This window comes from Zalophus californianus, chromosome 6, assembly GCF_009762305.2.
Source record: "Zalophus californianus isolate mZalCal1 chromosome 6, mZalCal1.pri.v2, whole genome shotgun sequence".
NCBI lineage: Eukaryota > Metazoa > Chordata > Mammalia > Carnivora > Otariidae > Zalophus > Zalophus californianus.
Window position 1 is genome coordinate 37,025,844 of NC_045600.1, and position 16,563 is coordinate 37,042,406.

General features: G+C 35.8%; 1 protein-coding gene across 1 annotated transcript in view; it reads left to right on the forward strand.

Moving 5' to 3' along the window:
* KCNH5 (potassium voltage-gated channel subfamily H member 5) overlaps positions 1-16,563 on the forward strand; it is a 305,062-nt gene that overhangs the window by 39,282 nt on the left and 249,217 nt on the right. Inside the window, exons 3-4 of the mRNA XM_035728053.1 lie at positions 8,773-8,879; positions 13,343-13,471. Of these exons, the coding sequence (XP_035583946.1) occupies positions 8,773-8,879; positions 13,343-13,471 (236 nt within the window). The remainder of the gene's footprint in view (positions 1-8,772; positions 8,880-13,342; positions 13,472-16,563) is intronic.

Sequence of the window (16,563 nt, forward strand, 5' to 3'; positions counted from 1 at the left end):
TATTTTTTCTATATATCTATGCTGAAAAAAAAGATATATATATATATATATTCTACATCTTCATGGAAGCCAGGGATTTCATATTATACCAGTGAGTCTAAACCTGACTACATGTAGGAATCACTTGGAGAGGTTTTGCACCACATAGATTCCCAAACCTTACGTCTGGGAATCACCTGTTCATTCAGAATCACCGAGGGTGGGAGGTGGGGGCAGGTATCAGTACCTTTAACCATAGGCTCAGATGATTCTGATGTTTAGGCAGGTTTGAGAGATAGTTTGTTCAGATATGTTCCTTCACTTCTCTGGTCCCCACAATCTTCATTTTTCTCTCTAAAGTTATTTCCACATTCAATCTTCACTCCCAGGTCTGAAATTGGTAAGCAAGAGTGATGGAAAACTGTGGCCCTTTATTGAGAAACTGCCTTTGGTAGCATTGATGTCTTTGTGCCTTTTTCTTCTGTTGGACGAATATTAGCTCCCAGGCCAGCGCTGCCACTAAGGTGTGTGTTCTAAGTTCTGGGAGGTTAAGGTCTGTATTGAGCTTCTCTGTTCTCTTATGTCTCAGCAGGCTTAGGTTAGGAAAATGTTAGTTTTATGGTAGATGTTACTTATAGAACAGGCTCTACAGAGAGTTCCAGGGACTGTACATGCTCCCATACCCATTTCTTATTTTTTAAAATTTTATTGTTATGTTAATCACCATACATTACATCATTAGTTTTTGATGTAGTTCTTTTTGGACTATGGACATCCCACCATCATGCCATGCCTGTTTCAGATGCCATCTTCCACCTGAAGGTATTTATGATGCTCTCAACAAGATTTTCCTCCTCTGACTCCCTTGTGGTTCATTATTTGGCATCATCATCTGGCCTTGAACTAGCTTCCCTTATCCCGTGGGGTTTTCATTGCTATTGCTTTTGTCATTTTTGAGACATATTGCTCTTCATATCTGGATATATTGTAAAGTCCTGCTCCCATCTCTTCTTGATTCCGTGTTATCAGCCTCTACTTCCGGTCTCTTTTCGTTGACATGTGCAATGTGTCCTACAAAAGGGTTCATTAAAAAAAAATGCTTCCATGTTATATTAGCTCCCCTAAAAGAGCTGCTTTTTTCCTCCCACCACCAGTGTTAGATTATAAATGTCTTTAAGCAAGGTATTTCATCTTGTTCACTTTTGTATGCACTAAGGACACAGCTCAGTGTTTTGTGTTTGTATTTGTTGAATTCGATTGGCTTGTGTTGCAATAAACCCTAACCTAGGTCTTCTGTATAACTGTATAACATGCTTTTGTTTATTGTATTTCATCCCAAGTGTTAACGGTGTTTAAGGTGGGTGAGAGAGCAGAAAGCTTTGGATTATGTTATGCTTTTTCACTGTGGGAAGAAGTATGCAAACCTTCCCCAGTTCTTCTTCACTATTGTTAGAGATGGTATTTTCAAAATGACAATATTCTTTTTTTTAAAGCATTTTTAAAAAGATTTATTTATTTATTTGAAAGAGAAAGAGTGTGCGCATGCAGGAGCATGAGTGGGAGGGAGGGGCAGAGGGAGGGAGAGGACCCAGAAGCAGACTCCCCGCTGAGCACAAAGCCCCCTGTGGTGCTTGATCCCAGGACCCTGAGACCATGACCTGAACTGAAACCAAGAATCAGCTGCTCGGCTGACTGAGCCACCCACGTGCCCCTGAAATGATAGTATTATTAACGTAAACAGTTATTACTTGATTGCACAAAACACCCAATGTGTTTAGCTGATCTAAAAATTGTAACCAGTTCAATGCCTTCACAGAACAATGAAGACTAGCATCTGATACATGAGCAGATGATACTTGAACCTTACCAGGTTTTCTTATAGGCATAATTTATTCTAATGTATTCCCCTTTTAAGCCTCCTTGTCTCCTTTTAAAATAAAACTCTACCCATTTTATGTTTACTGCAGCATTTTTTAGAAGAATAAAGTCCTAGAAATAGTCAAAATGTCCAGTAGTAGGTTTGGTAAAAAATATTATGGCAAAGCCTAACTTTCTAAATCATATGTTGGAAGGATAAGACACTGAAAGAAGCTAACAACATTTTTTTTTTGCTAACAAATATTTTTTAAGTAAAAAAATCAACCAACCAAACAAACAAAAAAATAGTTCACAGAACAGTATCTGCATTTTGATTCTGATTTTTTTTACATATGGCTTTTTTCTATTTCCTGTATAAGTCTATAAAAACCTTTGAATATCTTGCACAAGGAAACAAGAAAAGAAGGAAAGAAAAAATTATATACACATATAGGAATACATTGTTAAAGCTAAGAGTTATTATAAAGTTTGGAATCACCACAATTCTAGTTGGAGATAACTAATTTGACACTGAAGATAGCCTTACAAATAATTCAAAGAATTTTACTGATTTTAATAATGAGAAGTTTTAGGCAAACATACCCAGAGTAAGAAACTGCAAATCAGTGAGCATCAGTCTGTGAGGAAACAATATGACATTTTATATGCTGAAAAAATCAGTCATCTTTTTATATAACTTGGATTATGGATGGATTAAAGTAGTGACCAACAAAAATTAATGTTCTACATTTAAAATACTGAAATATGGGTTGTTTGGGGAAATGAAAAAGATATTAATTTGTGATTTTACAATATCAAGAGGTTAATATTTAGTTCTTCCATTTCCTTGTTCCTTCTTTGCCATTTCTGTCCAGAGTACCTCTTTCTGCTCTCGGCAGCCACAAGGGAGTGTTTTTTTCCTACATCCTTGTACTTCATAATAGTACATAATAGTATGTACTTTAAAAAAAATTATGTATTTATTTGAGAGAGAGAGAGAGGAGCAGGGGGAGGAGCAGAAGGGGAGGGACAAGCAGACTCCACCCTGAGCACAGAACCTGACTTGGGGCTACATCCCAGGACCCTGAAATCATGACCTGAGCTGAAATCAAGTGTAGGACGCTTAACGAACTGAGCCACCCCGGTGCCCCTACATTTCTATTTTTAAAAATGTGATGTGTGCTAGGTACCATCTCATTTTTGTTTTGGCTAAAAGTTCAGAAAAACATTCTAATGACACTTCAGGATTGGTAGGAATTTCAAATCTAGTCCATTTTATTATGTAATAATTGCGTTTCCAAGCCTTTGGACTGTTTTGCTATTTATTGAAGGACACAAAATGTATTGCATATTTAAAGGAGATTGTAGGTTTTGGGGGGAGGGTATTTAAAAGCATCTGATCTTATCTCATGACCCCCAGGAAGCCATGACATTAAAGACATCAAGACATGCTATCATAGGTTAGTTTGAAACCACTTTAGCATTTTAGCTTTGATTGACCTGAGAGATTTTTAAAAGCCCCTTCTGTTTTTTTGTTTGTTTGCTTTTGTTTGATTGCTTATTTTTTAGAAGTGTGAGAAAAGCAATAATATAGGTAGGGAGGATTGGAATATATAGATCCTTTGAAATACCTTTTTTTTCCCCCTCTGGGAGGCTCATTAATAATCCTTTATCCAAGCCATCAAATGAGACAATGAAGCAATTAAGAGGCACTTTATTGGATGTATTTCACAAGTAGTTTTATTAACACAGGGTCATCTCAGCCAGTGAGAGCACATTACACATGATGGATGTCAGTCAGTTTGGTTCCATTTGGCTGAGGGCTCTTCCTCACACAGTGGCACCGGGGGAAGGTGTTGGAGAGCAGAGGTGCCTCAGTGACGTCACACTCCAAAGGTTAGAGGTGTCCACGGCTCTCCCTGGTTTCCATTAATTACATGCCATGGATCTACCATTTATGACTCTATCTAAATCATTTTAAGCTCACATAAATTAATGGGTTGTGAAACATTTTGGTTACGATTCAATGTATAAAGCTTTGATTTATTCTAAAATTACCTCTTTAAGATTTGAAAGCTGTGTTATTTGTTTGTAAATTTTCCTCCTTACTGCCCCCCCCTCAGTCTTTTTACTTTTTGATCCTTTGACTATATAGATTTGAGCCCATTCTCCCATTAACTTTTGTGAAAATTTTATTCTTGTGGCTGATTCTGAGCGAGAGACCACATTTACCAACTGCATTAAGTCAATCTGTGTGGTTTCTGTGATGAAGCATTTGCTAGGCTGTGAATTACAGCCTGTAGATAATATTATCCTTTTTGTGGTGAGTAAATATGGTGTTTTAGTCCAAGAGCGTTGTTGACCATTAGCAGATTAAGATAGATTGGCAGAACTCATGAATAGGTTATATATATATTTTTTGTTTGTAAGGTTCCTCTCTCCCTTGAAACTCTGTCAACATTTATAGCCATCCTTGCTGGTAGGTATCATAATGAGGCTTGTTTGTAAGATTTTGTTGACAGAACAAGGGATCCAAGAATAGGTAAATCCTGCTATAAACCAAGGCGACCTGTCCTTAGAAATTTGCCAGGGCAGAAAATACATGAAAGGTATACTGCCCAATGCTCAGGCAAGCTGGATTTAGCCTAGGCCAGGCCTCAGGAAAATTTCTGCCTTACTCCCAAGACCAAATTTTACCAACAGTTAGTTGTGTGGCAAGAAAAGTGGCCAGAATATTCAGGAGTAGGCCCTGGGTTTGTGCTTCAACCTCATGGCTCATAAAGAAAGGAGACACACAAAGTGATGTATGTATCCCTTTAAGACACAGTGACCCTGCCCATTAGCAAGCATGGCCCAACCCCTGTTCTAGAATTGTAGAGGAGCTAGAGAGTAGTGGGGTTGGGCCTGGAGGGGTTTTCTTCTAACCCCACCCATAAGAAGTATTCCAGTCATAGTTCAGCCATTGTACAGCACATTATAATTTGTGACTTCATGTGCATTATCTTTTTAAAACCCTCACCCTCTGAGGTATATGAACATTATCATCATTTTACAGATGAGGAAACTGAAGGTCAAAGCAATTATATGTCTTGCCCATGAATTATGCAGTTTGTAAGTGGTGGGTGGACTTCTCTTATATCGTGACCACTCAGTATTATAGTGGGGATAGATAGCTACTGAGCATCTAATTTTATTTTCCTTTCCAATAAGATAACAGTGCAGCTGAGGAAGTCATTTATAATTACTCTAAGGAGAGCTTGGCATTCTAATAGAGCAATTTGAAGTTCTGAAAATTTTTTTATATTCCCATTATATATTCCTGGAGGGTACACATAAAAAATGTGCAAAATTATTATATAGGTATACAGTTTCCAAAGCCTGATGATTACCATTTCTAAATCTTGGTTTCCTTCAAATTCCATTAACCATTCAAAGACTGCATTGAGCTTCAGCCTTCCAGAGTCAGGCTGCTGGAAACCTTGATAAAGACACTCAGCATTTACATTTAAATAGCTGAGCAAATAAACAAATGTGCCATTCTCATAGACTTTGTGGAAGCATTGACTTCATCAGTATGGTTTGAACAACATCAGGTGGAAATACTTTCATTGGGAGGATGGATAATACATTTCAGACATCTTTTATATTTTTTATATATATTTCATTTTGAAATATTTTTTATTCGTTAATTGCTGCATTTTACCACCTCAAATATGCATTCTGTTACATATATTTGGTTTAATAAACTTAAAATGAAAAACATGAGTGAAACAATGTAAGAAATAAAAGACAAATTTTTAATGAAGTACTCAGATTGTAATAATCTGGAATTTTTTTTTTTCTTAAAGTGCTTCTATTAGGACAGGTAATTTTACCATTGAGAGGGCTAAATTAATGAAGAATATATTATAGAATTTTTAGAGTTTATTTGAAAAGTTGCTTTTTTCATCTTCTCTTTGGAATTTTCGCTGAATTGGACTTGTGTTTTATTTTTTATTAAGTGATATTATTACATCAATTTCCAAGACAGTTTTTTTAAGTTGTAACTTATTTTTAAATCCTATTAGAGTTAATTTTTCAAAATTTTTTAAATCTTAATTGCTTGTTATATTGTAGATGCTTTCTTGTTTTAAATGTTTTTCTGTTGGCCAGTTGTGGATATTGTGTTTTAGTTTATTGAACTATAGAGCTCTGACATTTACTAACAGGAGTAAGATGGTTTTTCTTTTCTTTCCTATTAAGACCATAAACATTTAGTTAACTTAACCATATCTTAACTTTTTTCCTGTTTTTTAATGTTTTCTTTCTACTAACAAGTCTTTAAATTAAAAATAACAGTCAATTTAAAAGGAACTGGTTGATTTAAAAAGTTCACCTGTATGTAAAAAATATTAACAGTATTAAAGTAGTGTCTTATTTTTTGGAGGGCAAGGAGGGTGCCTTTAACTGAGTAATTCTAGTTTCAGTGTAATGCCTTTAAGAGATTTTTCACGAGACTGTCATAAGCTGGAGTTCAGGCTTTGGCAGAAATAATGGTTTTTCAGTGCTGTGTTATAGGTAGGCTTGGAGGCTTCTTCTGTGAGTCTGGCTCTGAAATTATGGGGTTAGAATCTGTCATTTTATTCTGAGATTCTCTTGTTTGTTTTACTGTTATAATGACAATGAAAATTTTCTTTTTTAATAAAAGATAGAAATACTATAATTGAAAATGCAGGATGCAGATTAGGCAGTCTTTGGTAATAAGCTTTATTTCTTTCCCTTTTTTAGTTTCTAGAATTCTAGTTGCTCAAGGTGTTATCATAAGATGGGCCATGACTCTGTAATTTCTGGCTGTGATATGGCATTGCTGTTAAATCCACTAGGTTTTTTTTGTTTTTGTTTTTGTTTTTTTATTTTGCTATTCAACTATATTTTTCATGTTGTAAATTTTCTAGGTTGATAAATTCAGGGGCAGATTTCCCTTGAAGACAGTGAATCTTAACTCAGAGGCCCTCCCTTGAGTGGGTGTTTTCCAAAGCTCTGTACCTAATTTTGTTTTATAATTTTGTATTATTTTCTTTAAAGAGGGTCCCTAAGATTGTATAAGCTTTAGGTCCTACCTCACTTGGATTAGCCTCTGGCCGATACGCAAACTCATTGAAACTGGAAGAAAAGCAAAAACAAAGATAGACTTGAACCTTCAGAAACTTAGTCAAGGTATCTGGCAGGTGCCACATATTCTTTTCTGGTGGAAGATAGGTTCTGGACAATTATGCTAACTAGTAGAACTATGTATCTAAAACCAGATGCACAACTGATGATTGTGGAAGCATCACAAGTAAAGTTTTAGAGGCTTGTAGTCCTTGACTGGTTCAGTTGTGTAGATAATCACACTTTTGGTGAGGTTCTCTTAGAAAAACAGATAATTTCAAACATTGGGAAATTTTTGTGGCATGTAAAATCTCACTCTTTAACATATGTTTTGTATGTTCCCTCACCCATGGCAACAGTGTATATCTTCTTCAATTTATCACCATCATTTTTCTCCTGTTAGCAACACCTGCACCTGTCTTGAGAAAAATCCTCATAACTGATGAGAATGTTGTTGTATTATATATGTAACATGGACTCTTCACATATCCTTGTGTGTGAGAAAATAAAAAAGACCATGCAAGCTGAAACCATACAATACGATCTTAAAACTCAGTGGAAAAATTTGTGATTATTCTGTGACTTTACCCATGTCTGTCAAAACATTAAAAACTCTCTTACTCTTGGTTATAAATGCAGGGAAATGCAAATAATAGTAAAACTCATATTTAGCACACTGTGATTTGGAACTTAAGAAACATTGAGAATTAAAGCATTTCATTTCTTTTTAAGAAAACTATCATGAGTCACTTGAATTATACTGCCTTCTCCTAATATAGCATGACATGAAGAGAGCATTTTTTTCTCTTAGTAAATGCTCATACTCCTTCATAAATCTGCATCAACCACAACTATTTTATTCCTGTACTCTCGCGATTGTGAACTATCTCCTGTGGTTTTTTTAATGTGAAATTTTTTTTACTGGCGTCACTTCCTCTGGGAAAACTTGATCCTTTTTGTCACAATCGCTTTCCTGATTTATGTTGATAAGTTCACCCTCCCTAAGTTCTTCTGGCTGCACATCTAGAGTCTCTCAAATGACAACAGTGTCAACATGCCATAGTCTTGTGTTTCATCTATACCTTCATTTATGTTCAGTATGAATGTCCCCTTCCAGCATTATCATTTCTCTTTTCTTTGCTAGACTTTAATCTTTGATGGCTAACTCCTGCTTTCAATGATCTGTTTTTGTAAAATGTCACATGGGTTTATTGCTGAGAGCCAAGGAGGCAACACAACTACATGCTTTGAGTCTGGGCATGAACTGAATAACAGATGCACCGGGACCAAGACTGAGGGGCTTTGAAAGAAGTGATGTGATTGGTTACTGATTGTGATGTGTATCTGTTATTTACTAGTGATTTGTAGGCTGAGGAGCTAACAGCAAAGTTTATACTTTATGCAGTTATTTACAGCTAATATACTATGATAAATGAAATTTGAATTGTGCTGTTGGGAAACTGGTGTTATTTAACTAAACCACAGTTACTGAAATTCATGCCTATATGAACTATGTGAGTTGGTGATTCTCTCTCTCTTTCTCTCTCTCTCTCTTTCTTTATATATATATATATATATATATATATATATATATACACATATGAAATAATTTCTAAACCTAGCTTTTAGCAAGAAGTTTAACAATCACAATTAAAACATTGTTTCAATAATTTAGTTTGTTTTGTGGGAGCAGTATTTAATTTTATACCTAAATTTGAATACTCAATCAAAAGAGACAACTATGTGATTTTATATAGCATTTGAAAAGCAACACAAAACTGAAATGGATTGTTTGTTTTTTCCCAGTTTTATGTATGGAGAATTGACTGACAAGAAGACCATTGAGAAAGTCAGACAGACTTTTGACAACTACGATTCAAACTGCTTTGAAGTTCTTCTGTACAAGAAAAACAGTAAATATCTAAATTACCAATAAGATGTGTCAACTCTGATTAATGTTATGTTTTGGTTAGTGGTGCTTGAGCTATAGTGTAAAGAGAATATCAAACTTTGTCCTTCTCTTGGTAAAGGCAGGGGGTGCTGATAAAATTAGATAGCAAAACTAATGAATGATTCTCCCTTTGAAAAGCAAACTTTTGAGGAATGGCAGGAAAATATGGTGTATTTTAAATGTGATTTTGTATGTGTGTGTGAGGTGGCAAAATGTTTTGTAATTAATACTCATGGTGAAGATCCTACAGTTACATGACAGCAACTAAAAATGATAGAGAAATTCATTCATTTCTTCTTGTGGTTAATGGAAAAGGTGATTGGTATCACTGAGTATGTGTGATTCCCTTCCTACATGTGCATGACTGACTTGTGTTATTGACTTGAGGTCTTTACCAATGTGGCCTTTTGCTAGGCTCTGACTCTTTTGTGTAGAAGGCTAACAGAAGTAATTCCTACTTTCAGAATAGGCCATTCACATCTGGTAAATATGTATTGATTATGGTGAACTGTTCTCTAGGATGGAATTTGTGAGTGATCAGTTGTCCATTATATATCACATAAGACCTCATGATATGGACTCTCTTTCAGAATTTGCAGCCAAACAAAAACCAACTAATGTACTCCACAACCAGATTTCCTTTCTAATTTGTTTTCTTTGAATAGTGTGGTCACTGACTTCTATTTCTTTTTCCCAAGTTGACCTTTTTTTTTTTTTTAAAATGAACAGTCATTTTACAAGACAGGTCAATTTATCTAGTGTTAATGATAAATGACAGCAAAGCCAATTATTATCATTTTTAAAAAGATTTATTTATTTATTTGACAGAGAGAGAGAAAGAAAGGGAGAGAACATGAGTGGGAGGGGCAGAGGGAGAGGAATATCAAGTAGACTCCCTGCTGAGCATGGAACCCAATGTGGAGCTCGATCTCATGACCCTGAGATCATAACCTGAGCTGAAGTCAAGAGTCGGACACTCAACTGACTGCTCCACCCAGGCGTCCCAAAGCCAGTTATTCTCTTTAGTGGAAATTGATGGTTACTAAATTCTTCCCCAGTTTGGGAAGCATTTTAGCTTCAACAGGGAGCACTTCCTCCATGTTCAGAGCAGGCTGGATTTTTTACAGCATAATTCATCCTTTCCATCTTACTCAAACATTTATTCACTACAAAATATTTAGAATTGAACTTAGGTTTTTCTTTTTATTAATAGACCATCAAAGAGATAATCACAGCCACAGGCATTGCTTTAAAATTAGTACACTTGGTAATGGGAATATTGATCTTTAGTGGTTTTACCTATGGAATGTCTTATTATTTTATCTTTCATTTCAGAATCAAGGCCAAAGAGGTATTTCTCTTTATTCATAGCCAAATGTCTGTTGGCTTGTCACCTAGAAAACAATTCATTCTGAATGATCTGCTCTGGCCTCGACCGGAGAAAAGTCAAGCTTGAGGTGTCCTCTGGGTCTTTCTCACCAGGTCCAGATATATATTGATAAATTTGTAGTAGACTCCTATGTCAAAACCCTGTATCCTTTTCATATAGGGTTGTTCTCCTTTGAATGACTTAGCTATGTGCCCTGAGTTTAGCAAATAATTTAAGGATATTCCCTATTACTAATGTCATTTCACTTTGACACTAAGAAGAATAAACAAATCTTTGCCTGATTTTAAAGCATGAGAACCACGTTCATAGTGTCTGAGTTTCTTAAAAATACCTTTGTGGAGATTCTGTTTTCCTTATATCCTTTAAATCATGTTAACAAGAACTTGAATTTTATATTTCCAAAAGTTGCCTTCCAAGGTAGTATTTTGCTTTATTTTAATGTTTTGAAATTCTCTTATTTGCATTGAGTTTTTTTCATTAATATGAGGGGTAGATATCATTTATGTATTTTGGTGGAGTTCTACTACACTGAAAGGAGCTTTAAAAAATCTTGTAAATTGTTACCTGAAGGTTCTTGAACATCAACTAAGAAAAGTATGTTCTTGTAACTTTTTAAAAATGTTAGAAAAATTCACGTGTCTGTAGATAAATATTTTGGGAAGGCTTGAATGCCATGTCTTCCTAACACTTCCATTAACTAATTAGGTTAAACAGCATTTTGCAAATGGGGGGATCTGATTTAACACGTGTCATCATTGACATTTCAGTTTGTAGGTTCTATTTTTAAGGTGCGTTGCTCTGATTAGCGGGAACCGTTTCTACTGTTGGGAAGGAAACTTTAGCACTGGGGTGATGGTTTAAATGGGTCTTCCTGTCTGCACAAAGGCACACCTGTGATAGCCTGGGCCGCCCAGATAATCAATGCTAAGACACTGCCCTGAGTTTCCATCTACAACTGGCCTCTCTGCCTAATGCTCTCAGACTTTCTGCTCCTTTGAACCCCCAGACCAGAGTATGGATATTTTACCAGCCACTCCACAAATACTCCATCTACTTGGGGAATCTGACCCTGTAAGTCAACTTTGATAGCTGAAAGCAGTTTTAAAAAAACAGTCCTGACTCTAGGCTAAAATTTGAAAAGTTGCTCTTTTCATAGAAGGTGCAAAATGTAACATCATCTCTTTCTGTTCAGATTTTTCACAGACCTTGGAAAATGACTGATTTTTAATGCCCCTTTCTCTGTTTATGACCCTGCTGCCTCAAGCTCACTGTGTTGGAACAGCCATAGGCCACGTATCTGCTAGCATGTGTGTCTGGTGATTTGTAAAACTGCGTATATCACTCACAGTTCTTGGGTACACTGTGTAGAAGAAGGAGCAGTGAGAACAAAGAACAAGCCTCTCTGTGAGATGGTGTGATGGTTTTTGAGATCCCTGTCTCACCCAGTGATCATTTTGGAAAGGGCCGTGTTTTCATAGGGCCCCAGGGTTGCAAAGGATCTGGTTGTCAGAACTGAATATTCTATAAACACCTCCTCTTTCTAATTCTCTGACTTCTTGAACCTGGTAGTTAAGCCATCTCTTCTTGTGTAGAGGACAGATTCCCCATTGTGGTGACATTACTCTGTGAGTTTTTTGGCCAAAGGTATGAAGGTTTTTCTAATTTGGTTTTTGTTGCACCACTAACAGACTATCAACTCTCACGTAGAGACTATTAATAGCTGCATATTTCACTCCCCAAATCCCAAACCTAACAAAAGCCTTTATGTCTTTAAGATAGAAAATTTGGAGAGGCTTTACTGCATGATGGCTTGGAAAGAATATAATGGAAAGTGTGTCTTTTTGATTCTGATGGAACATTCCTTCAGTGTTTTATCGTTTAATGGATAATTACTCCTTTGAAGGCATTTCTTGTGTCTTCAAATATTTATTGTTTGATATAATGCCAATTCCTGGTTTGTCCAAATCCAAAGCCTTAAGTGCTCTGAAACTCTTTGTTTTCTGGAGTCTGCAGGAGCCATTGTTTAAAGAACTAGTGACAGCTCAGAGGATTGTAGGGGAAGGGAGGGAAAACTGAATGGGAGGTCATCAGAGAGGGAGAAAAACCATGAGAGACTCGACTATGGGAAGCAAACTGGGGGTTGCTGGAGGGGAGGTGGGCAGGGGGATGGGGTAATTGGGTGATGGGCATTAGGGAGGGCACGTGATGTGATGAGCACTGGGTGTTATACGCAACTGGTAAATTATTAAAAAATAAAGAATATTTGAACAACTGCAAAAAAAAAAATAACGTAGTGACAGAGTCAAGCCTCATCCTTTGAGTGAAGGAGATAGGAAGCAGTGGCTCATGAAGATACCTGAGAATCTCAAGGGCTGGGGGCATGTCTTTTTTTTTCCCCTCTCAAGGTCGCCTTAAAAGCTTCAGGTAGAGCTCTGTGTACAGCAGACATCAAGCGTTGCTGACATCCTCTCTCTCTGATGTGGGGGTGCTGTCAAAGGCATAGAGCCATCTTATAACTCTGACTGACGAGAGAGCCTTGAGGTAGGAATAGCAGTTCAAATGTTCTTCCAGGAGGAATGCTTATCAGAGCATCAGGGATTGCTGTTGAAGTCAATTGGAAACACTTCTCAAAGGGACAGGAAGAGAGAAGCATGTAGGAGTGGTCACTCATGGTCAAAGTATGAAAAGGAAGTTGGAGAGAGCGGTGGAGGTGCAGGGACCCAGACCTAATGGTAATGCAGGTGTTACTGTAGTGACACAGCCTTTGTGCCCCTGCGTGGTGCAATGTCACCCTCAGCTTTACTTTCACATTTTGATATTTTGGGTTGAAAAATGTTTATTAATATTTGAGCAATTGGTAATTGATACAAAGTTAAAGTTTTTTTTTTTTTTTAAATTCTGAAAGCAATTAAAATACTGTTGTTTCGGTGCTCGTTCTTGGCACAGCAGTCGGCAGCTTAAGAAAGAGGCAAGGCAGGAGACCACATCATTGCTGAGGCTATGTCACATGCTGTTGTCCTTTCTGTCTCTTACAGGAACCCCTGTTTGGTTTTATATGCAAATTGCACCAATAAGAAACGAACATGAAAAGGTGGTCTTGTTCCTATGTACTTTCAAGGATATTACGTTGTTCAAACAGCCAATAGAGGATGATTCAACAAAAGGTAATTTTCTTTTTCTTTTTCTTTTTTGAGAGAGAGAGAGTGGGGGGAGGGACAGAGGGGGAGAGAGAGAATCCTAAGCAGGCTCCCTGCCCAGTGTGGAGCCAATGCAGGGCTTGATCTCACGACCCTGACATCACGACCTGAGCTGAAATCAAGAGTTGATCACTTTAACTGACTGAGCCACCCAGGCACCCCAACAAAAGGTAATTTTCAAAGGAATGGCCACTTTTAAGAATTAGGCTGTCAATTAAATATATTACTATTTAAAAAATACAGAGGTTGAACTGGAACACAAAATTTTACTATTTGGTACTTCTTTTGCTTTACATTCATGCTAGTAATTATCCACAACCAGTTTTATTCAATCATACCGTTTGAATGGAAATAGCATGGCTATCCAAAGTAGAAATAATAGTTGGTTAACTTAAATTATAATAAGAGGAATTGAGATAAGACATAAGGAAGAACTATCATAGAGCATTATTAATTTAGAATCAATATAATGGGAGTTTTGACAACTTCTTCCAGGATGAACTTTAGAAACACAAAATAAACAGCCTGTGAGATGGTTTGGGTGAAGTCCTTTTTTTACAGCACAGTTGATCAGTTGATTGAATTTTGTTGAATTGATTAGAGATTGGTTAGTTGACTTTTTTCACATTACTTTTCACCCTTTACTTATTCAGCTTTTGTAGAGTCTCTTGGGTAGATGCTGTTAGATTATGTGAAGAATAATTTTGTTATCAAGAGAGTAGCTGGCAAAATGCAAACATCCTGACTACAGTCTTACTGACTTTAATATTCAGGAAGAGAGTTATAGAAATCAGAGGTCAGTGGTATGTGCTTTTATCCTGTTTTCTATGTAGTTTCCTCTCATTTCATTCTCTCCAATTACGTTTAAATTAAAAACTGGTGTCTGATAAATGAAGAATTTCAAATACTCTTAGAAGTTTTATGACATGTTATTTTTAATAATCTCTTAGGAGACTAAAAATGTAATCTTCCTCTTTGCATTTGGCATTGCCTTTTCTTACCTCTTTAAAAAAACTGGCATGAAAGTTTAATTTTTCCAACTGTAATCATAATTATAGAAAAATTTTATAGGTTTATTCCTTGCATATGAATTCACATATATTATACTTGGTCAGTTTTTGGTTAACATCAAATTATAAGAGGAAAATTTTATAATGTGTAAACCATTTAAAGTATAACATGGAACAATTTATTTGTGAATGTTTCTGAAAATGTGTGTATTAAATCATCTCCTGGAAGATCGAATATTCACTTTTGGACTTACTCTACCTGTTCTTCTACCTTTACTCATAGACCCAGTGTCTAGAAGGTTTAGGATGAATTTAAATACTGTTTTTAAAAATAGAATAGTTTTCTAATAGTATTAGGTTTAATGCTTGTTTGTTTGTTTTAAAATTCAGGGTGCCCCATCCAATAGCAACAGAATTTGTGTTCTCAAGCTTACGTGGAATATTCACTAGATAGATCACATTCTGGCCATAAAACACACCTTGGCCAATTTAAGAGAATAGAAATCTTAAAAGGCATGTCCTTAGACCACAATGGAATTAAACTAGGAATCAATAACAGAAAGATAGCTAAGAAATCTCCAAATACTTAGAAATTAACACATTTCTAAATAACCCATGGGCCAAAGAAGAAGCCTGAAGATAAATTAGAAAAATATTTTGAGTAACTGAAAATGAAATTACAAATTATCAAATTAATGGGATATAGCAAAAGTAGTGGTTAGAGCAAAATGTATGTCACATTAAATGCATATATGAGAAAAGAGGAAAGATATAAAATTAAAACCCTAAGCTTCTACCTTAGGGAGACAAAGAAGAGCAATTTAAGTGAAAGCAAGCTGAAGACAAGAAATAAGAAACTTTAGAGCAGAAATCAATGAACTAGAAAATAGGAAAACATTAGAGAAAATCACCACAACTCAAAGCTGGTTCTTTAAAAAGATCATCAAAGTTAATAAACCTCTAGCCAGGCTAACCAAGAACAAAGGGAGAAGAAGCAGATTACCAATATTAGAAGTTAAAGAAGGGCCATCACAACTCATCTCAAGGACATTAGAGCATATAGAAGAATACTTTGATCAACTCTATAAACACTGAATTGATAATTTAGGGGAAACGACCATTTCTTTGAAAAGCAAACTGCCAGAACTCACACTAGGAGAGATAGATAACCTAAATCATCTTATATCTATTAAAAATTAATTAATAATTAATAAACTTCCAAAACAAAGAAACACCATGATGTTTCTGTTTTTCATTTTTGGCAAATCTACAATCTTTTCCAAAAATAGAAGCAGAGAGAACTCTCCTCACTTGTTCTATGAGACCAGCACTACCCTCATACCAAAACCAGAAAAAGACATTACTAGAAAAGAACACTATAGACCAATATTTCTCATGAATATTCATATAAAAATACTCAACAAAAATTGAATCTACATGACAACCAAGTGGGATCTATTCCACATATGCAAAGTGGGTTCAACATGAAAAAAATCAATCACTAATCTACTATTTCAACAGGCTAAAAAAAGAAAGATCATATCATTTCATTTGACATAGAACAAGGATTTGACAAAATCCAGCACCCATTCATGGTAAAAACTCTTAGCAAAGTAGGAATGGAGAGGAACTTCCTCAACTTGATAAGGAACATCTATGAAAAACCTCCAGTTAACAGCTGACTATATCTTAAAGTAATATGTTTTTAAATAAAAGATAAGTAATTTTTATATGATTTGTGCCCTAACATTCTTCGGATGAATTTCTCTTGCTTTCACACTGAATGACAGTAATACTGAGTAAAAAGCTTTCGTGTCACAGTATTTTCCCTTAAATAATATTTATATTTATATTTGATGAATATTATTTTCTCTCTCTTTAAGTGATTTCATGACATTGCTGAGGTTAGGGAGAATACCTACAGTACATTCTCAGTTTTGATATGCTAAACATTGATGGTGTCAGTATATGGAGTCTATTTATGGAAACTAAAAATTGACAGCATTTTATAGTGAGATTGGGGAAAAGGTGCTAATATTGAGCATTGAC